The 22,792-nt window shown below is 46.5% G+C and overlaps 2 protein-coding genes across 10 annotated transcripts in view; one reads left to right on the top strand and one right to left on the bottom strand.

The window, feature by feature from the left end:
* The window catches only part of PIGG (phosphatidylinositol glycan anchor biosynthesis class G), a 57,550-nt gene extending 36,598 nt beyond the window's left edge, over positions 1–20,952 (top strand). For 3 of the 4 annotated variants that reach the window (XM_044913064.1, XM_044913062.1, XM_021677745.1), the window contains 2 exons: positions 517–680; positions 5,373–5,946. In XM_044913064.1, coding sequence (XP_044768999.1) covers positions 517–680; positions 5,373–5,586 — 378 coding nt within the window. In that variant the 3' untranslated portion in view covers positions 5,587–5,946. Of the gene's footprint in view, positions 1–516; positions 681–5,372; positions 5,947–20,873 lie in introns of those variants that run through there. The other variant, XM_021677743.2, reaches the window with a different exon arrangement.
* The window catches only part of GAK (cyclin G associated kinase), a 364,833-nt gene that overhangs the window by 75,287 nt on the left and 266,754 nt on the right, over positions 1–22,792 (bottom strand). The gene's annotated exons all lie outside the window — the stretch shown is intronic.

Genomic DNA, 22,792 nt, shown 5'->3' with positions numbered 1-22,792 from the left:
ATCTAGGAGAGGTTTCCCTTGGATGCAAACCCCACCCTCCTCTGCAGGACGAACTATGCATTACCCCCGGGGCTGGGCGGTGACCCACCAGGGTCTCCGGTCTGACACGCCAAGCCCTCCCCGTGACCAGCGTGCCCTGTTCTGCCTAACAGCAGCGTCCACCCATTGAAGGAGCCATTTGGCAATACCACCCCCAGCCTCCCCTTGGCCACTTTGCCTCCCAAGGCCAGGCGCAGCCGTCCAGACAGGTCCCTCAGCACAGGGAGGTCAGCGTGTCTGTCTCCAGTAGATAGAGCTGAGAGGAGTTTGGAATTTGCCATAGTTCATCATACGACTTTTATTTGTTTAGTTTCTTGAAGGTAGAAGACATTTCACTTGTTCCTCCCCACCTGGAAGCAAGGCGGGAAGGGGGTGGGCCGGCATCTGGGGCTCCCGTGTGTCCATGTCACCGTGACCGTGTGCGGCTGTTTGTGGTTGCTGGTGGCCACGTCAGTGCTGCTTCTCCCTGTGTTGCAGGGAAACTCCAACAACATAGCCACGGTGGATGTCTCAGCGGGCTTCGTGGGCCTGGACACCTACATGGAGGTCCCAGCTATGTTCCTGACGGCGTTTGCCACGTTCGCGGGGCCTGTGCTGTGGGCCAGCCACTTAGTGAGCTTCCTGAGCTCAGAAACCAGCAGGTGAAGCTCCTTCTTTGTCTTTCAGCACAAAATCTGATGGCAGGTTGACAGTTTGAAGAGAGCATCTTACTCCAGATACAGGGTTCCAAACCCCAAGGGCCAAAAGGTCTTCATCAGTTTTCCTTTCCTTAAATAAGAGTGGACAGTCCAGCATGTGGGCCAGAGGCAGGTGTAAGTGCAGGTCTGTGGCCACCCTGTGTCAGGATGGCTGGGGAGGCTGTGGGGTATCTAGCTTCAGCTGCTCTCTTCCAGCTCCTACCACGATGTGGTTGCCTGGGGCACAAGAAGGAAAATCTCCTCTGGTTTCCCTGCTTGCTGGTGGCCTCGTTGGGTGGGGCAGGCAGGGAGGGATCTTCTGTTTGGGGCATGAAGACAAGGCATGCTGGCTCTCACCTGCAGGGTCCCTGCTACAGAGAGGAGCCTGCACAGGCCCGAAGGGCTTCAGGCTTGGTGGCCGTGCCCTGCCCTGCCACTGAGAGGCGTCCTCAGGCTCCACGTGGTCCTCCAAACCAATGGGGCAGCCTACACCACCCTCCTGCCCATCAACCTCCTTGGTGCTTTCTTACTTGTTTACACATTGGTCCTCCCAGAAAGGCGGCTTCCTAAGGCGGGGACTTCGCGGTCTTTGGGCACCACGGTGACTCAGTGCCTGGGTCCTTCCTGGCAGAGTGTGGCTTGAGTGGTATGTGGGCTATCTGATTCTGTAAAATGGGGTGATGGTGTTGCCTCCTGAGGTTGAGGGGCCTACGTGAGGAGTGGCACAGGCTGCAGGTGTGTGAGCAGCCATGCCGGGTTTGTCAGGGCTCCCCCGGTGCCCCACTCCCAGAAGCGCCTTCCCATTTCTTAAGCCACTTGGTTAACCCACAGGCATGCCTCCCCACCCCCACCCCCGCCCGGATGCCAGCATCTTGCTCAGGTGCAGGACCAGCCTCCACATGCTGAGTGGTCCGTGAAACATGCAGGGCACAGCCAATTAGGGAGACCCCAGGAGGACACTGTTCCTGCCAAATGTACCCCTGTGTCTCCAGTCTTCCAGGGGGGTGTCACCTAGGGGAGGGCAAGGCTTCCTGTCCCTATTACCCCTCTGGCCCCCACTTCTCTGCCCGCTATTAAAAATGCAGCCCTTGTGGTGGTGACTGTGGACCCCATGTTTGAACCTCCCGGGACATGTTCAGGCCCCACCTCTCAGGATCGCACTTGGGGGTTCCCACATTCTTCATGGGATTCCTCTCATCCTCGCCCCAGACCAGCTCCTGGGACCCAAGCCTCAGTGACCTTGACTTCTGCCCCCAAGTTCATGTCCACAAGCCACCATCTTCTGCCATTGTACAGTTGCAGAAGGGGTGAAGAGGAGTGTAGGTGTGAGTGGGGTGACACTCTCAAGTCAAAGTTTAGAGCAAGAAAGCTAGTAAAGGCTTCAGCTGTGGAGAGCAGGGTTCCTGCTCTAGAGACCTTCTGGCCTCCCCTCTAAATTGCCATGGTTGATTCTCAGCCTCTCAAATGTGAGAGTCTCTTTCCTCCAGCTGGTTTTCCTGAGCACAAGGGAGATGCCTACGAGTCATTGTGTCCTCCTTGGGCACACACTTTGAGACCGTCTATGATAGACTCCTCTTAGAGTCACTGCTGGTCTGGTGGTCAGCACTTGCAAGTCAAGGTGCTGCTGGCAGAGCGGAGGGATGTTCAGGCTCTCATTCTGTCTGAACCCACGTGGGCCGCAGGACCACCACTGAGCCGTGGGTTCTCTCCCCAGCAGGCTCCCTGACATCTCTTTGACTGGGCTTAGGTCAGGTTGGGAGGCGTCAGTCCTCGTCAGTGCCATCATGTGTTGAGGACTCGGGGCCACGAGTTGGCCTTGGAGAGCTTATCTGCCACAGTGCATATGGCTCTGCTCCGCACACCGTATCTGCAGCCTACAGATCAACTGAGTGGGTGCGCTGGGGAAGATGAGGGCCAGATAGGGAGAGCCTGGGCTTCTAGGAAGAAGAGCTTCCTTGGTGCTGAAATCACAATTCGATTTTCCTTGCACTTTCCATCTGTTTATATGGGGGAGAAAAAAAGACAAAGCATTTTTTTGTAAGTAAGCTGAAAGCATTTTAACTGGCCGGAGAGTATTATATGATGTTTTTTTCTCCCTAGTATGATATGATGTTTTCCCTAATTAAGGAGTGTTTCTCTTTTATTTTAGAAAAGGGTTTTCTTGTTCTTTTTTAAAAGCTTAAAACATCAATTTTTACTCATTGGTTTGGGGGGGGGGAGGGTTCCAAAGTCACGAAAAAGAGCCAGATAAAAATGGTAGAAAAAGAAAATATTTCTAATGGCTCAAAAATTGGGCCCTGGGTGGTCCATGACCCTTGGCTTCAGTTCTGGAGCCTGGTGGCATGGACAGCCATGATGAGCCAGGCTGCAAGGCCTTCATCCATTTCCCTACAGTGCACGTTGTTCTTTGCTGAGGTTGTGGGAATGGTGACCCTACTGGGTGTTGCTATGGAAGGAAGAAGCCGAGTCGTCTAAGTAGGTGATGTTTGCTTTGTGTGAAATTGAAATGCCAGGAGGGGCAGGATCCTGGGAGCTCCATCTCCCTCACTGTCTGGTCAGCAGGCTCTTGGCTGAGCACAGACTCCACGACACTCCCCAGGAGAGGGGTGGCAGCGCCATGAGCCACAAGCTTCATCCATGAAGCTTTTCCCAAGAGTTTCCCTCACCAGATATTGTTGCAGTGGCCCTTGAGGGAGTTAATAAATAATGCCCCAGGGCCCAGCTCCCTCGAGGTCGTCTGCCTGATGGACTGGATCTTGAGTGGGACCCAAGATGTAGGTGCAGGGATTCACCCCAAGGAGCTCATGGTCTGGTGGCGGTAGCAGAGGGATGAGTCAGTTACCTGCTGAGCATGTCACAGAGGTGCGGTCAGAATGGCTGAGCCCCTGAGTCTGCTGGTGTTGGTCAGGATGGCCTCCTAGGGAAGAGCATGTGGGTACAAGTAATCACAGCCAGTCAAGGTTGCAGGGGAGGAGCACGTGCACAGGGACGAGGCCACAGGATGGTATGCAAGTAGAAGCAAGCGGCGTATGTTCCCTGCCGGGGGCGATGCGACAGCTGGAAAACCCAGCTGGAAGGAAGAATGGACACCAAGGCCCAAGATGGGGAGCCAGTTAGGGCAAGGTGAGGGCACAGCGGGGGCAAGAGCTGTGAGCATGAGGGGCCAGGCATCCTTTGGCCCCTGAGCGGCTGTTGGCACCTTCTGCCAGACATTGAGCACACCGAGGGGATCTGAGTGGCACCAGCTAGTGGCGCTGGGTCGCTAGGCCTAAGGAGCCCCTTTGTGGAGCACATGTGTGCACACACACCCATGCACGCGCATACACGCTCGCTCTGTACCTCAGGGTCTTTGCTCCCCCTACACAGAACTCCTCATTGCTCACCCTTCATGTCCAGACCCTTCCCAGTGTGAGCATGGTGCCCCCCAGGCTCCCCTGAGCACACAGACCATCTACTCCCCACCCTGGGACTCCAGTAATCCCGGGTCCATGTCCCCATACACGGCCGTGCTGATGTGAGTCCTACACAGTGAGGATGGCTGCGCGTGTAATGGGGGTCGTGCTTCAGGAAAGGGTGGGCAGCGGTGACGTGTGGCATTTTCCAGCCCCAGAAAGGCCACCTACACTCATGCAGTGTTTGAGGGGAAGCGTCAGAACTGGAACTTGGCTTTAACCAGAGCCTGGAAAGCCTGGCCTCTGAGGATTTGTGAGGTGAAGTGAGTGAATGATAGAACTTGTCATTTGGAAGGAAGTTGCCTTCAAGAATAGGCTAGATTGGGGCGCCTGGGTGGCTCAGTCGGTTAAGCGGCTGCCTTCGGCTCAGGTCATGATCCTGGAGTCCCGGGATCGAGTCCCGCATCGGGCTCCCTGCTCGGCGGGGGGTCTGCTTCTCCCTCTGACCCTCCCCCTTCTCATGCTCTCTCTCTCTTAAATAAATAAAATCATGGGAGGCCTGGGTGGCTCAGTCGGTTGAGCGACTGCCTTCGGCTCAGGTCATGATCCCGGAGTCCCGGGATCGAGTCCCGCATCGGGCTCCCTGCTCGGCGGGGGGTCTGCTTCTCCCTCTGACCCTCCCCTCTCTCATGCTCTCTGTCTCGTTCTCTCTCTCAAATAAGTAAATAAAATCTTTAAAAAAAGAATAGGTTAGATTTATGTAATGATTGTGCCGATGGTTTGAAAAGAAAAAGAGGGCATGCGTGTGCTTGAGAATGCTCTTTTCTGTTAATTTGCTTAGCAGACACTCTCGGGCCAGTGTCCCCAGACCAGATGCCCACTGGGCAGTACAAAGCAGAGCTCAAAACGTGTATCTCGTCCTGTGTGATTTCCTTTTCGTTATGTGTCATAACACTTGTGATGCGTCATGTAGTGGTACATGCCCGTGACTTTTAAACAAATCTATTGCAAAACTTGGGGATGCGCTTTTCGCACATATTTTGCAGGTTGAGGCACTAGAGAGTGACAGGACCGCCGCTTGCAGCTGTTGTCCCCTTGGGTGGGTGGGCTCCTGCCCCCCAGACTGACCAGGTTGGGCGGGGGCTGTCCCAGGAACAGAGTTACCACGGTCGTTTTCAAGATGAAAAGGTGGACTACGTGTGTGTCATGCCTTATGTGATGCAAAGGTAGCATGTACTCATACACATTCCCTTTTTATTAACAGCGGTTCTGCACTGGGTCATGCTTGCTTCTGCTATGCACTGATCTGCTCTTTTCCAGTCTCTGCGTATATCATTCTGGTGACATCCCTGCGTTACCATTTATTTATATGGAGTGTGTTTTCTCCAAAACTTCTTTATGAGGGGATGCATATCCTCATCACAGCTGCCATCTGTGCATTCTTCACAGCCATGGATCAAACCAACGCGAAGTCTTAGACACTGGAGAAACAATGTATTTTTAAAGTTTACGATTCACTTCATGCATTTGGGTAATGAAAAAAAGTCTGTCTAAATGCAAGGACATTCTAAAGAAAATTGTGAATTCTACAAAGTTGAATAGTTGCAGTTTCTTGCACTGCTGTACTTGAATTTAGAGTACATAGTAGTTTAAAAGGTCACTTTAAAATATTTAGTTTGAATATGAATCATATTCCCCTGTTGACAATCACTCCATAAAGTTCTGAACTTTTAATTTCCTCTGGATAATAATTCACTCAAATATCTGTGTTTAAATTGATGAATAAAAAGGTCTCAGGCTTATTGTGGTGTTTGTGGACTTCAGAAAGCCGGGGAACTCTGGGAGAAGGCTTACCTGCTGCTGGAGTTTACCTCGAAAAACCCAGACCCCTTAATGACCCTAGAAACCACTGGAGGTCGCAAGGAGCATTAGTGTGTGTGACATCTGTCGACATTAAGACATTTCAAAAACTATTCGTTGAAAGTAAAGACATAAACTCATTCCGTCTTAACATAGAATATTTTTAAGAGAAATAACTTTTCCAAAACAAGAATATCTACTGAGGAGAGTGGCATTGTTTTACATTTTTGCACATATCTTTAGTGTCTTAATTGAAGATTAAGTTCTTCAATTAGAGTAGGTTAGATTCTGCATTCAGTCTGTTGTCGTATGTGTGTTTGAAGTAGTCACATAGATATGTAGTTGGGAAAGGGAGGAATATTTTATTTTTTATTTAAATTCAGTTAATTAACAGTGTATTGTTAGTTTCAGAGGTAGAGTTCAGTGACTTATAAGTCTTATGTAACACCCAATGCTCATTACATCGTGTGCCCTCCTTAATGTCCATCACCCAATTACCCCATCCCCCACCCCCCTTCCCTCCAGCAACCCTGTTTGTTTCCTATGACTAAGAGTCTCTTATGGTTTGTCTCCCTCTCTGATGAAAGGGAGGAATATTTCAAAATCCTTTTTCTAATCACCGTGGATGCTCTTTTTGGCACTGCACTAAAACATGACAAATGATGGTTCCTTAATGGTTAGTTGGAGAAAAAGCAAGTGCATGCACAACAGGTGAAGCCCCATTAAGGTCTGCACCTGAGGTAACAAGATTACCTGGTTGACAAGTTCTCTGTCAGTATAAGATGCCATTGGGGGGAGCCGGGTGACTGTACGTGGATCTTTCTGTATGATTTTTGCAACTCCTTGTGAGATTTACACTATTTGAAAATGAAAGTTATTTTAAAAAGGAAAAGAATAGTTGCAGTGTGGAATCTGAAACCATGTCAGTGCCCTTTGCGTTCTGCTTTATTAAAAGTCACTGCTCTGTACTGCTCCCCAGATGGGTCTGTTACCCAGGTAGGATTCTGTAGCATCATGTGGAAATAACACTTCTCTGCAGATGTTGACGCCGTACAGTATTCATTACCAAAAATCACTTGTTACATTGCCAACAGTCTCCTCAGAAAAGTCTTCCAGCATTGGAAGCTCACAGTGGCAGATGCAAGTTCTCCAAAACTCTTTAACTTACATCTTTTAACTTACGTAATGATTTGATATTTGTATGCAAAATGGTCACCACTGTCAATCTAGTTAACATCCATCACCACACATAGTTACAATTTTTTCTTGTGATAACAACTTTTAAGATCTACTCTCTCTGAGATACATAATACAGCATCTTAAACTGTAGTCACCATGCTGCATGTTATACCCCCAGGACTTATTTTATAACTGGAAGTTTATACCTTTTGACCCCCATCACCCATTTCACCCACCCTCCACCCCTGCCTCTCTGGCAACCACCAGTCTGTTTTCTGTATCGATGAGCTTGGTTTTTTGTTTGTTTAGATTCTACATATAAGTGAGATCATACAGTATTTGTCTTCCTCTGTCTGACTTGTTTCACTTAGCATAATGCCCTCAGGATCCATCTATGTTGTCACAAATGGCAACATTTTCTTCTTCTTTGTGTCTGAGTAATTTGCGTGTGTGTGTGCGTGCGTGCGCAAGTCTACATCATGTTTTCTTTATCCATTCATCCATCAGTGGACACTTAGTTTGTCTTCATATCTTGGCTATGGTGAATAATGCTGTTATGAATGCAGGAGTGCAGATATCTTTTTGAGTTAGTGTTTTTGTTTCCCTCAGATAAATACCCAGAAGTGCAATTGGTGTATTATATGGTGGTTCTAGTTTTAACTTTTTGAGGAAACTCCATATCATTTCCACAGTGGCCACATCAATTTACATTCCCTCCCAACAGTGCACAAGGGTTCCCTTTTTCCACATCCTCATCAACACCATTGTTATTTCTTGTCATTTTGACGGGAGAGTGTTTCCTAATGTACAAATATTTAATATTTACAAATATTTAAGTTTTTTGTCACTTTCTAAAATTGTTTTTTCTAGTTACAGTACATCTCCCACTTAATAATCCATTCTGAAAATCCATTGTTTCATGCTAAAACACTAACTGGGGATCTATTTTCCATTAGTTTAAATAGAAAACTATGAGAATGCAATACATGTCATACCCAAGCCCCCAACCAGTTCCCTATAATGTAACTACACATAGCAAAATGTCTACATGTAAGTACCAGGCTATCATGTTAGGGAGCAAAATGCTTAAAACTGGTTCCTGGTCATCAAATAGTTAATATGGTTATTAACTGGTGTCTTTTTTCCTAGCTTTTTAAAATAGAAACTTAGAATCATTTTAAGTCATTTTCCTCTCCAATATAAGCATTTAAAGCTATAAATTTCCTTTTATTTTCACTATATTTACAAATTTTCATATGCTGCATTTCTATTATCATTCAGTTTGAAATATTTCCTGCTTCACTTTTATGGCCTAGCAGTTGGCTTGTCTTGATGAACAGTCCATGTGCAATAGGAAAAAAAAAAAAAAAATAGTAGATTCAGCAATTGTTTGACGTGATGTCCTATAACTATTAGGTCAGAGTACTTGTTGTCAGCCAGACCTTCTACATCCTTACCGATTTGTTTTCTACTTATTCTTTCAATTGCCAAGAGGATAGCTAAAATTTCCAGCTGTAATTGTGGATTTATGTGTTTCTTAAATCTGTTAGTTTTTTCTTCATGTGTTTTGCATTTCTATACACTAATAATGAAATAGCAAAAAGGAAAATTAAGAAAACAATTCCATTTCCAATTGCACCAAAAGAGAATAAAATACCTACAAGTAAATTTAACCAGGGAGGTGAAAAACCTGTACTCTAAGAACTGTAAGACATTGATAAAGACAACACAAACAAATGGAAAGATATACCATGCTCATGGATCAAAGTAATATTGTTAAAAATGTCCATATTACCCACCCTCCAATTGTACGGATTTAGTGCAACTCATAACAAAATGCCAATTGTATTTTTCCCAGAACTAGAGCAAATATTCCTCAAATTTGTATAGGACCACAAAAGACCTCAAATAGCCAAAGCAATTTTAAGAAAGAACAAAGCTGGAGGTATCACAATCCCAGATTTCCAGATATATTATGGAGCTATAATAAAAGAGTATGGTACTGGCACAGAAATAGACATAGACCAATGGAATAGGATAGAGAGGCCAGAAATAAAAAGTTTATATGGTCAATTAATCTATCACAAAGGAGGCAAGAATATACAATGGTGAAAAGACATCTATTGTCTCTTCAATAGATGGTGTTGGGAAAACCAGACAGCAACATACACAAGAATGAAACACGACCACTTCCTTACACCGTACACAAAAATAAATCCAAAATGGATTAAAAACCTAAATGTGAGACCAGAGGAGAACATAGGCAATACTTTCTTTATTGGCTGTAGCAGGATTTCTCTGGATATGTCTTCTCAGGCAAAAGAAACAAAAGCAAAACTAAACTATGGGGACTGCACCAAACTAAAAACCTTTTGCACAGTGAAGGAAACCATCAACAAACAAAAGGGCAAGCTACTGAATGGGAGAAAATATTTGCAAATGATATATCTGTTAAGGGATTAATATCCAAAATATATAAAGGACTCTTACTACTCAATACCAAAAACAAAAAGATTTTATTTTATTATTTTTTTAAAGATTTGTTTATTTGAGAGAGAGAGAGAGAGTGCATGGGGCGGGGGGAGGGGGACAGAGTGCAGATCCTGACACAGGGCTCAATCTCACGACCCTGAGATCACAACCAGAACCGAAACCAAGAGTCGGATGCCTAACCCACTGTCACACAAGTCCCCCCCCACAAAAAAAAAAAAAAAAAAAAAAGATTTTAAAATGAGTGGACATTTTTGCAAAGCAGAAACACAGATGGCCAACAGTCACATGAAAAGATGCTCAACATTGCTAATCACAGGTAAATGCAAATGAAAACCACAATGAGATGTCACCTCACACCAGTCAGAATGGTTAAAAAAGACAAGAAATAGCAAGTGTTGGTGAGGGTGTGGAGAAAAGAGAACTCTCATGCACTATTGTTGGAATTGATAATTGTTGCAACCACTGTGGAAAATATAGAATTTCCTCAAAAAATTAAAAACAGAAATACCATACAATCCAGGAATTCCACTCCTAGGAATTTACCCAAAGAAAACAAGAAACTAATCCAAAAAGTTATATGCACCCCTATGTTTATTGCAGCATTAATTGCAGTAGCCAAGATACGGAAGCAACCTAAATGTCCATTGATAGATGAATGGATAAAGAAGATATGGTATATATACACATTAGAATATTACTCAGCCATAAAAAAAAAATGAAATTCTGTTATTTATGACCTAGAGGGTACTAAGTGAAATATGCTAGCAGAGAAAGACAAGTACCATATGACTTCACTTACATGTGGAATCTAAAAAACAAAATAACAAAAACAGAAACAGACTCATAAATACAGACAACAAACTGGTTGCCAGGGTGGGATGTGTAGGGACAGGGCAAATAGGCAAAGGAGATTAAGAGTACAAACTCCCAGTTATAAATGAGTCAAGGGGATGAAAAATACAGCATAGGGAATATAGTCCAATAATATTATAATAACATTGGTGACAGATGGTGACTACACTTATTGTGGTGAGCATTGCATAATGTGTAGAAGTGTCAAATCACTATGTTGTACATCTGAAGCTAATATAACATTGTATGTCAACTATACTTCAATAATAAAATTTTTAAAAATATTTTTAAAACCTGTTATTAGACACGTACATGTACATTGATATTTGTTCTGTCTTCCTGATATATTTACTTTATATCATTGTGAAATCTACTTTATCTCTGGTACTACTCTGTCTTAAAGTCTATTTTATCTGATATTAATACTGCCACTTCAACTTTCTTTTGATTAGTGTTTGCATATAACTTCACCCTTTTGATTACAACCTACTCTGTCTGTATTTAAAGTGTATTAAAGGCTCTTTAACTCAAAACTTAGGTCCTCTTCTTTTACCCAGTCTAACAGTCTCTGCCTTTTAATTGGAATATTTAGTCCATTTACATTTAATGTAATTATTTGTAGTGTTGGATTTAGAGCTGTGACTTCTCTATTTGTTTCACTTTTTGTCACTGTTGTCATTTATTTCTTTCTTGCCTTCTTTAGATTAATTTAGTACTTTTTAGTATTATATTTTATTTTCACCATAGTCTTTTATAAAAAAAAAAAGGCATCTTTTAGAATAGTTTTAGATACACAGAAAAATTCATTGGGAAGTACAGGGAGTTCTCATATTACAGTCCCCCCACACAGAGCTTCTTTTATTAATGTCTTGCCTAAGTGAGGTACACTTGTTACACTTGGTGAGCCAGTGTTGGTACATTATTATTAGCTGAAGTCTATAGTTTACATTAGGGGTCACTCTTTGTCTTGAATATTTTATTAGTTCTGAGAAATGTGTAATGACATGTATCCACCATTATAATATTATATAGAATAATTTTACTGCCCTAAAAAATCCCCTGTGCTCCACAGATTCATCCCTCCCTCCTGCAAACCCTTGAAAACCACTGATCTTTTTACTGTCTCCATAGTTTTTTCTTTTCCAGAATGTCATACAGTTGGAATCATACAGTATATATGTAGCCTTTTTTTTTAAGATTTTATTTACCTATTTGAGAGAGAGAGCACGAGCAGAGGGAAGGGGCAGAGAGAGAGGGAGAAGCAGGCTCCGTACTGGGAGCCCGATGCGGGGCTCGATTCCAGGACCCTGAGATCATGACCCGAGCCAAAGGGAGATATTTAACCCACTGAGCCACCCAGGCGCCCTATATGTAGCTTTTTCAAACAGACTGGCTTCTTTCACTTAGCAATATACATTTAGTTTCTCTGTATCATCTCATGGTTTAGCTCCTCTCTTTCTTTTTTTTTTTTTTTTTTTAACAAAGATGATCCATGTGCCAGGAGGATAAGATGACTGCCCGTCTGTTTGCCTGGCATGGTCTTGGTTTGTCTTATTCATTCATTCATTCATTCATTCATTCATTTTTGAGAGAGACGGGGAAGAGGCAGCAGAGAGAGAGAATCTTAAGCAGACTCCACATCCAGCGCAGAGCCCAAGCCCAGTGCAGGGCTCCATCTCACAACCCTGAGATCATGACCTGAGCTGAAATCAAGAGTCGGGTGCTTAACTGACTGAGCCACCCAGATGCCCCTAGCTCATTTATTTTTAGAGAAATATTCCACTGTCTGGAAGTACCACAGTTTACTTATCCACTAACCTATTGAAAGAGCTCTTGGTTGCTTCCAAGTTTTGGCAATTATGAATAAAGCTGCTATAAACATCTGTGACTGGCCAGTGTCACTTAACAAGAATTCAGCCCCACTTCCTGCCCATGAAGATCTTGGGACAAGAGTGTGCAGCTACATGCAGGGACCTGAAAGGAGCAAGGGGAGATCCCCAATATTGACTTGCAGAGACCCACAGAGCCCATGTCAGGAGGGGATGAGGACTTGGGAAGGGAGGCCCATATGAAAAGGAAGCCTGGATTACTTGCCATGTTTGAATACATAGACATATACTTTCTCTTTTTGTCAAAAGTTGGGGATGACTTGGCCACAGGTTCATGGAAAACATCATTCAGTTGTTAATTTCAAGGAAAACAAGAAAGACACTGTCATCATGGAACATTGTATACTTCACCTGTGGACAATGTCTATGATCTTAATAAAGTAGAATACTAATTTGGCAAAAAAAAAAAGGGGGGGGGGGGAGCCAAAACTCTACTGGCGGTGTGGGGAGAAAGGGTTGTGTATCGAGTTGGGGGTGTAAGTTCAACAGTAAGAAATCAGTAATCATGCCCAAAATTGAAATAATAAGAATTTCATTGTAAGTCATTGTTTTCTATAAATACAGAGGCATATTACCAAAGAGAGTGGTTGTTCATAGGGGTGGAAATATGGAGTAGGAGAGTGAAAAAATAGTACAACTGACTGAAACTAGATGCATTATTAGCTTGATCTGAAATTGAAATATATGAGTGTAATTGACCACAATACCAGATTAATCTGGAAAAGAATGACCATGATGATGAGACAAAGATGCTGATGGAACTCAGTACCCCTTTATACAAAAATAAAAACAAACAAAAAAAAACCTCTTAGCAAACTACAAATAGAAGAAAACACCCTTAATGTATTAAAAGGTATCTACCAAGATCCCTGGTAAGCCCCATACTTAGTGACTTCAGCCCTGTCATCCCCACCTCTGCTCAAGTTTGTGTGGAAGATCTTAGAACACTTGGGACAGAAAACATGCAGAGGGCTTGGAGAGCAAGAAGCAAAGCCATCAATAGTCCCAGATGATATTGGAAATAGACAAGTTATTAGAACTGAGAGGAAATGTTCGCAGTGTTGCTGGGGACAAGATCTGCATGCCAGGTCAACAATTGTCTTTAAACCAGACAAGTAGAAAATGTAGTTTTCAAACACCATTGACAATAACCACAAAACTTGAAATGCATCTCAGGGAAAATCTGACAAAAGTCATGCAAGATATTTACAGAGAAAAATACTAAACTTTATTGACAGACATAAAGGAAGACCCAAATAAGTGAAGAGATAGACACAGTTAAAGAAGGATGGACGGGCTCACAATTGTCAGGGTGGCATTCCGCCCAAATTAACATGCAGAGCCGACATAGTTTTAGTCCACATCCTGACAAGGCTCTGCGTGCCACGCGACAGTCTCATCCGTGGAAAGGTCCAAGAAGACACTGAACAAGCAAATGCAGATGCCTCCCTAGCAATGGTGGAAATGCAAGTGAGAACAGCAAGATACCATTTCCCAACCAAAAAGACAAAGCGAGGGTGGTGCTGAGAGAGGGGGCCAGGGCGTTTACTGCTCAGGGCCCTGTAACTCTAGGAACCCTGTCTCCACACTGCACGGTGCAGAGTACCCAGCAGCTCCTGGCAGAGCTGAAATGCACATGTCCCACGATCACACCTAGGTTTGGGGCCCACAGAAACAAGAGGACAAGTAAAGGATTTCGTTGCTGTGTGGATTATGAAAGTGCAAAAGGAAGTAATCCAGGAGTGTCTCAGTAGAGGAACGCTAAAGAAGCTGCGGTTTATCTACACAGCGGAATACAACACGTCAGTTAGAGTAAATACGCCAGAGGTGCAGGGAACACCACGAATCAGTTTCAGAAATGTAATGCTAAGTGCAAAACAGCATATTGCATGAAGATTAACTGTAGTATGATACCATTATATGAAGTTTAAAAACATGCAAAAACAGTACTGTGTAAATGGTGCGTGGACACACACTTTTGTGGTAGAAGCACTAAAATGTTCCTGGGAATGACCAACAGGAGATGAGGGGTGGTCCGAAGGTCAAGGGGGAAGCTCTGGCTGCTCCTGTAATACCTTATATATTTAAAAATAAAAGAGAAGGGGTGCCCGGGTGGCTCAATCTGTTGAGCGTCTGCCTTCGGCTCAGGTCATGATCCCAGGGTCCTGGGATCGAGTCCCACGTCAGGCTTGCTGCTCAGCGGGGAGCCTGCTTCTCCCTCTGCCGCTCCCCTTGTTTGTGTTCCCTCTCTCTCTGACAAATAAATAAAATCTTAAAAAAAATAAATAAACAAAAAGAGAAATATGGACCAAATATGGGGAATAACATTTTAAACTATTAAAATTTTAAACTATTAAAATTTTAAAATTCGAGGGTTTTGTTTTGATGGCAATGCAAACTGAATCCAAATGGTGGATATACGTGTGTCATTTCTATGCAATACTTTAACATTTTCCCTTATCAAAATAAAAGAAGCGTGTAAGAGAAGAGGCTATTCTAAGACCGGTAGGCAGCCATTCTACACATGCAGCTATTGAGCATTTGAAATGCAGCTGATCCAAACTAAGATGTGCTCTATGTGCAAAATACAACCAGATTTCCAGACTTAGTGTGAAAAAAAAAACAAAAAACGAAGGTAAAATCTCCTTACCCTCTTGTTCTCCCCAGAAGGAGCACAGGCACTTGAATCAGGGCAAGTGGCAGGTTAGGGAGGGTGGGGCACCCTCTGGAATTCGGCATCTGGCCCGGCTGATGGCTGTTCAATGAAACACCGGATAAGCTGAGTTAGCAGGGTGCTGAGTTGAAGAGCTTGGAGATGGGTGTGTGCAGGGCGTGTGGACAGGATTCCGGGGTGAGTGAGGGGGTGGGGGTGAGGCCACTCAGCCAAGAAGGGAAGATGTCGAATTTGGGGGAAAAGCTGAGTTGAGGGCCCTAAGGGACCCTGAGGGGGGTAGAGAGCAGGCCTTTGGCTGTAAGCACCCAGAGGTCTGGAAGGACATGTCATGCTACCCACCCCGTATCTGGGTTTACAAAACTCCCACAAATGCTGCTTAGAAACAGACCCTTGGGCCTGCCTTGCAGTTAGAACAAGGCCGAGGTCCCAGGCACCGGGAGAGGCTGAGTTCAGGTGGCAGCTCCCACACCGGCTCCATCCCGGGCAGAACTGAGTTCCCCAAGTCTCAGTTTTCTCACCTATGAAGTCACTGTTCCCAGGGTTAAAGGGGCAGAGAACCTAAAGTGCCCAGCCCATGCTGAGTGCTCCAGACAAGTTAGCCATTAATCAGGTGATGCCCACACCACTGACAAAGATGGTGGTGTGTACCCCAGCTTCCCCGTGGAATCCCGGGGTCTGGGCTGCAGTCTTCAGAAACCCTTGTTGGCTGGGCAAGCGAGGGTGAGGCCTCTGGCAGCTGGCAAGGCCTTCTTCCCACCCCCCACCCCCAGCCTCAGGGATGGATGGGGTTGGCAGAGAGGTGAGGGAGGGCAGTGAGCTCATGGCCGGGGGCGGCTCCACAGTGGAGAACTGAAACAATGCATTTAGGGGAAAATAACCCGAGTTACACCAAAAAGGCAAGAGGGACTCTCATGGGCATGCCCAATGGGATAAGTGTAGGAATGCAGAGCAGACACTGTCCTGCCGGTGATTTTAGGGGAGATCCCAGCAAAGGTGATGTCCCAGCTGAGCCAGGAAAAGGGAACACAGGGTCAGGGGACAGGGGACCAGCATTCTCACAGAATGAGAACCCGTGAACCAAGGCTGGAGGTGAGAGAGTAGGCAGAAAGAAAGCTCCTAAGATGAATAAGACAGAGGCTGACCCAAGGTCCTGCAAATGTCCTGAGGTAGAGAGGCCTAGAAGAATCCCTGTCAGAGGGGGAAGGTCACTTTCAAAATAGCCTGGGGTCCTGAACCCTTTGTCTCCCAGCTGGACTGGCAGCCCCCCCACCTCCCGGGCACTGAGGCCACTCCTGCCCCAACCCTGCATAGAGGGGAGAATGACATATGCCTGTCTGGATTTGCAAAAGAATGCAGTTATTGTGGCTGTTATCTCAAAATATTTGCAAATATAGCACATATAACTTATTTTCAGAAAGTTTTTCCCCTTGGGCAATTAATTTTAATGTTTCAGCTTTTTTTAGAATATTCATCTGGATGATCTATTCAGGTCTGATGAGGGCTCCAACAGCTTCATTCTCGCACAGCATGTCCCAGGCAAGGAGTGCTGGTGCTCTGAGGTCCCTAGCAGCTAGCCCCGCACAGAAAGGCATAAATGTTTCCTGCAGGAAAGAATGAGCAAACTGCAAACCTCAACTGAGCTTTGCACTGAGTTCAGTATTGGCCCCCCCAAAAGTTTGGTCCACCCAGAGCATGGCCTTATTTGCAGATCACACTGGATTACAGTGGGACCTAAATTCAATGAGAATCCAATGAGAATGTCCTTGTAAGCCACAGTGGAGGGCACACGGGGACAGACGGGAAGGCCGCATGAAGACGAGGCAGAGATTGGAACACCAGGAATCGCTAGGAGCCACCAGAAGCCAGGAGAAAGGTCTGGAATCGATTCTTCCTCGGAGCTTCCAGGAGGACCCAACCCTGCTGACACCTTGATCTCAGGCCGCAGACTGTGAGAGAAGGCACCCAGTTTGTGGTGATTTGTGACGGAAGCCATGGGCAACGAATTCGCGCTCCAGGGGCCTGTGGTGGTCCAGGCCCACAGTACCAGCCCCGCACTTTGCTCAAGAGACACACCCTCCTTCCTCTCCCGATCAGCTCATTCTGCTTTCCCTACTGCACACCCAGGATCCGATGTTTGCCACACTATTTATTCATAGAGACCTACCAGATAGGAGCCTCTGGGCAGGTTGTCCCCAGCCCCTGGTAGCTCACAGAGAAGGCTGAAGGGTCAGGCTGGGCCAGGTCCACCAGATTTTGCTTCCTTCAGGAAAAGGGCAGTTCTTGAAGAGCAGGTTCTGACTAGGATAGCATGATCTGACCCGTGTTCTAGGGAAATGATGCACCGGGAGTTGAGGAGAAAGGGATCAGGCTGGTGATTTAGGAAAAGGGTAAGGACCACAGCAGGTACTCAAGGCCAAATCTGGGGCCTGGGTGTTGGGGAGAAAGGCACCCCTCCAGGTGCCCCCAGCAGAACCAGGGCTGAGGCAATGCGGGGCCAGAGTGGTCTCTGTCCACCCACCTACCTGTTCTGCAAACCCCGGGGAGATCTGGCCATGCTCGGCCACAGTCTTGAGGGTCACGACAAGACCCATGCAGAGACAAGGAGTAAAGGGCTGTTTGTGTGCTTAAAGGAATGTGTTGTGCTTTAACACAGATTTTATTGATCCCAAAGTGACAAGACATTTTATTGACATTCTGTTGATAAATGGCAGATAAAAAGGCAAAACAGGGGCGCCCGGGTGGCTCAGCCGGTAAGCGTCTGCCTCCGGCTCAGGCCGTGATCCCAGGGTCCTGGGATCGAGCCCCGCATCGGGCTCCCTGCTCTGCGGGGAGCCTGCTTCTCCCTTGGCCTCTGCCCCTCCCCCTGCTTGTGTTCTCTCTCTTTCTCTCTCTCAAATAAACAAAATCTTTAAAAAAAAAAAAAAAAGGCAAAACAGAGATCCGGGCTCCTCTAGATGAAACTCCCATGTATAAATAGAGTCCCCTCTAAACATGGAGATTTTAAGACAACTGTTATAAACACAGCTCTGGGAACCACCAGGTTTTCTCCTGCCACCCCAGGAAGTCCTTAGAGAATTCAGATTGGGGACACAATGATTCATGAATACTCTTTTCCTAAGTTCATTTTTTCCCCATTTTGTTGGTGTTCTGTTCCTGTCAGTCATTGTGTTAAAGAGTGGCAAATCAAGCACATATTGGATCACCTGGAAAGTCAACCATTTGGCATTAGACTGCTGCTCTGCCTCATGGAAGAAATAGGTACCTAGGTATATAAAGTCTATCCATAACTATATGCCAGAATTCACTTTTCCTAAGGTTTCTGTCATTTATTCATTTTCTTTCTTGATGAGAAAGCCGTGCTTTGGGGCAATAATAACCTTGAGAGCACCCCAGGACAGCGTGGCATGCAGGCAGCCCTCGCTCAGAGGGGGAGTTGAGCTGAAGGTGACATCAAAGAGGTCAGCACCGACAAGCCGTGGCAGGTGTCTATGCAACACAGACCCACCTAAGCACCTGGGAGCTCAGCCTTCCGCACCCACTGGCACCGATGCCAGGGCAGCTCACGTGTGGCTTGCTGTGCTGTGCTGGCAGCCAGGTGAGGGCCCACCCCCACTCTCTCCCCCTGATGCAACAGAGTGTGCAGGCCCCCACGCAGCTCAGCACCCACCAGCTACCCTCCAGGGCATGCTCCCCATGTGCAAACCCTACAACACTGCAAGGGGTTGGTTGTGCCAGTCTGCAGCCCGGCCTCTCCAACCCAGACAGGCTCTACCTGGAGCCCTGGATGCCACGGGCAGGGCTGCTGGTCTGGCCCTCAGACGCTTCTCATGAGGCGGTGTGTGTCTGCATGCATGTCTGTGCATGGGTGTGTGCACACGTGTATGTGTGTCCGTGTGCACACATTCATACACGGGCATACACATGCATTTGTGTTTGTGTGCACTTGTGTGTGTGTTCATGCGTGTATGTGTGTGTGTGCGTGGTCAAGGTCTCTGCCTGTGCTGTGCCAGGACTAAAATCTTTAAGCACCAGCTGCATGATCTTCATCACAAAGACTATCTGACTGGTTTTTTTTTTTTTTTTTTTTTTTTTTTAAAGATTTTATTTATTTGAGAGAGAGAATGAGAGACAGAGAGCACGAGAGGGAAGAGGGCAGAGGGAGAAGCAGACCCCCCGCCGAGCAGGGAGCCCGATGCGGGACTCGATCCCGGGACTCCGGGATCATGACCTGAGCTGAAGGCAGTCGCTTAACCAACTGAGCCACCCAGGCGCCCCATATCTGACTGGTTTTTAAAATCAAATGATTGTTTAATTGAATTTCAGTCAAAAATTCAATTGTGTGGTTCAGATTTGTGTGGCCAAGGGCAGAGCACCCCTTCGGACAAAAGAAAGATACCTGAGACCCTGGGAAGGCCTGCTGATCAATCTAGGTAAACGTTTGTGCCTTGTTTGGTGACTACCTCACGTGTTACCTTAAAGTGTTCCCTTAAAGACAAACAACCTTCATGTTAAAAATAATAACTTACAACTCAGCACTAAGCCATGGAACAACTAAAATGTGTTTTGTTTCATTCTGGTACTTGGTCATAATCATGAACTCCGTCTGGCCACCACTAGACCAGCCAGGAGTTCATTATTATTCTGAGAAGCAGAGAAAGACCCATTTTAAGAAAGTTCCAAGGACTGGCATTATTTTCTAAGGAGCATAAGGAATCGATTTTAAAAACCTAAAACTTACAGGAAGTAGAATGGACGTGCATGAGAAGTGAGTGCCGCGAGGCAGGTGCCCGTCAAGGCGTGGGAGTGGTCCCCAGGAAGTCAGTCCTAATTCAAAGGAAGCTCAGTAGCTTCATAATTCCCCACTCATGTCCCTGACATCTTTGGAACAATGTAAGTTTAGGGAGACTTGATTTTATTTCCTCTAATAAACTCTAAAAAATAAAACCCTGGTATCCCACATCATTATATCAGCCTCTATAAAGTGGAGTTAACAATATTTGTGGAGTTAGAAACACTCGCACCTTGAAAAATCTCATCTAGTCTATTGGTCACATAGAAGTTCGCCTTCTGTGGGGAAAAGCAGCTGCCGGCGCACCCCCAGATGCTCCCTGCTGCCCTGGCCAGATGACCACACAGATGGTGCGATGTTCCGGCTGGCTCCTGCGCTGGCCTCACCCACCTCACCCCCCTCTGCCTTCTGTTCTATCCCAAGAAATGTCTGAAACTTTAGAGAGGTCGCTGGTTTTGATTGCAAATTTGGAAGATTCATAAGGCAGATAACATATTAAGGTGTACAAATTAGTTTAAGATGGAACACTTCAGAAAATAAGAAGGATACTGGGAGGTCTGACATCTTGTGTCCATGCTGTTTGCTCTGTTGGGGTGGTCCCTGCCCAGGCCTTCCCACCGTGTGCCCGCCCACCCAGGATACACTGGCCTAGCCACCTCTGCTGTGTAAGCTCTGGGGGGTCAGCCTGGCAGCTGTCTACGAGACCTCTGCTCCAGGAGTGGGGAGCATTCCTGCTCAGGAGGCAGGAAACACCTGGCAATTCCTTCTTGATCTGACTTAGGTAGATGGGAAAAAGTATCTCAAAACCCACTTTTGCTGCCAAGTATCGTATTTTCTGCATAAGGTTGATGGTCAGTGGGCTGGTGATGCAGGGGCATGAGAGGGACCAGGCTGTGAGGACCAGCAGTGGGACTAGCTGGGCCCTGCACTCAACCTGACTGAATCCAGAGGCTGAATATGGGCCAATATCTGAATAGAACTGTGGATGAGAACCTACTAAATTGGCTGTGAATCATCCTTTTTCCTCAGGTGGCATCAACATAACAAGGAGGAAACACTGGCCTGTTGCCTCTGATCAGACCCCCATGTTACACAGGAATTGCCCGAGCATCAGCGTGATGGGCTTGTCACCTCCATGGATAAAGTGCTGACGGGTGACAGGTCTCCTCCACTCCTCTGCATGGATGTGGGACCTCCTCTCTCCAGTAGCCTCCGCTGCAGCTGGGCAGCCCACCCAGGTCCCAGCTGGGATGGGGGCCTTGGTTGTCTGGGTATAGGGAACTCTGGTTTTGTGCAAGATACCTGTGAGCTGAGGAGAAGTCTCATCCCAGAGCCTGGACCTGGAAACTCCGCCTTCATCCCTTAAATCTGGCTACATTCCCACAATTAGAAGTGAACCCTATACACTATAAAGATATTACACACGATTTATTTAGCTCTTCTCACCTAAAGTGTTTTGTGTGGTGCTCACCCCGTGGCAGAGCACTGGGTGGGTCCACACCTCCCTTCGCAGGAGACACACACTCTTCAGGCCAGGGTGGGGCTCCGCTCCAAGCACCTTAAGAATTATCGGCATTCCTGTCTGGCGCCACAGTTCCAGCACATACAGTTGAATTACCTTTTCCCCAAGACTCTGAGCCAGCCTGGCTCCCAGCCAGCCCACCAGACTGGATGGAAACACATTTTGCTGTCACCTAGAATGCATTTCATATCGTGTGTGTAAGTATGCACACATATGTATATCCTAAGGATATAAAAGTATGACCTTCACATCAATTAAGGCTATTTAAGGGGTGTATTTTTAAATGAAATGCTATAATATGCAAAATTACCAGATTAATGAATTAATTAACAGGAAAATAATCTTTGCCAGAAAAACTATGACTGTGATTTTCCAAAATAGGATTGGATTGTTCATATATATTAACCAAAAATAAGCTCAGCTTCGCAGTAGAAATCCCACTGCCAGTTTCCAAAAAAAGAAATGTCTGAAAGTTAGCTTTAGGAAGAGGTTGGATGGAGTCAACCACCTAGCAGAATACAACTGTTCAAATTCAACATTTGACCAACTTCAACCATTTGCCCCAAACTGATTTGTGTGTGGACACCCCTTAACTCCAATTTGATGAATGTCTCCAATAACATAGCAATTAACAAAGGAACTAACCAATTTTAAATTGCAATAAATTTACCAAACATTTTCACTGTTTATGGAGAGCTTTACAGTAAGAAAGTATCAACAAAAGCAGGCACATCCGTGTACAAAGTGTTGCTGTTGGGTGCTTTTCCACTTCTGCCAACCCTAAAGTACCAGCTGCCCTGTCTTTCTGTCCTCTCAGCGAGGGTTCCTCCCGCGAAATCACCCTCGCTCCCTGAACTCTCTCACCCTGGACCGGACTTGCCAAAGAGAAGTGCGATGGGGGCAAGGCAACCCCAAAACATTTATTGTAAACTTTAAAATGGAATCCGGATACGAACAGACACAGAAAAGAAGAGAAACCTCCCAGACACAGAAATGATAATAGTGAAGGACCAGTCTCGCGGCGAGGAGCCCTCGGCGACGCGAGGCCAGTCCGCCCCTGAAGGTGCAAAGCCACTCCAGCCCAGGTCGTCCCTCGCTGCGGTGGCCGGGCGGGGAGGCGCGCGCGGGCTCGAGCGCGGTCCGTCTGGGGTGGGCCCGGGGACTCAGCAGGCCCGGCTTGGCTCCCACGGGCGCCCCGCCTCGCAGGGCGGCCGGCAGCAGTAGGGGTAGGAGGCGTTGAGGTCGGGATCCGAGGGCGCGTACCCCGGCAGCTCCACCGACGGGTGCCCCCCGCAGCACACCTCCACACCCGCCTCGTCGAACGCGTGGAAGACGCCCACGTTGATGTAGGAGACTGCGTGGTGCGCCGCGAAGCCCGCGCAGTCCCCCGGGGCGGCGAAGTCCGACTCCTCCGGGGACAGGATGG

The sequence above is a fragment of the Neomonachus schauinslandi genome, chromosome 2 (assembly GCF_002201575.2).
Source record: "Neomonachus schauinslandi chromosome 2, ASM220157v2, whole genome shotgun sequence".
In the NCBI taxonomy this organism is placed as follows: Eukaryota; Metazoa; Chordata; class Mammalia; order Carnivora; family Phocidae; genus Neomonachus; species Neomonachus schauinslandi.
The sequence above is the reverse complement of the archived record's forward strand: the minus strand, read 5'-3'. Positions and strand labels throughout refer to the sequence as shown.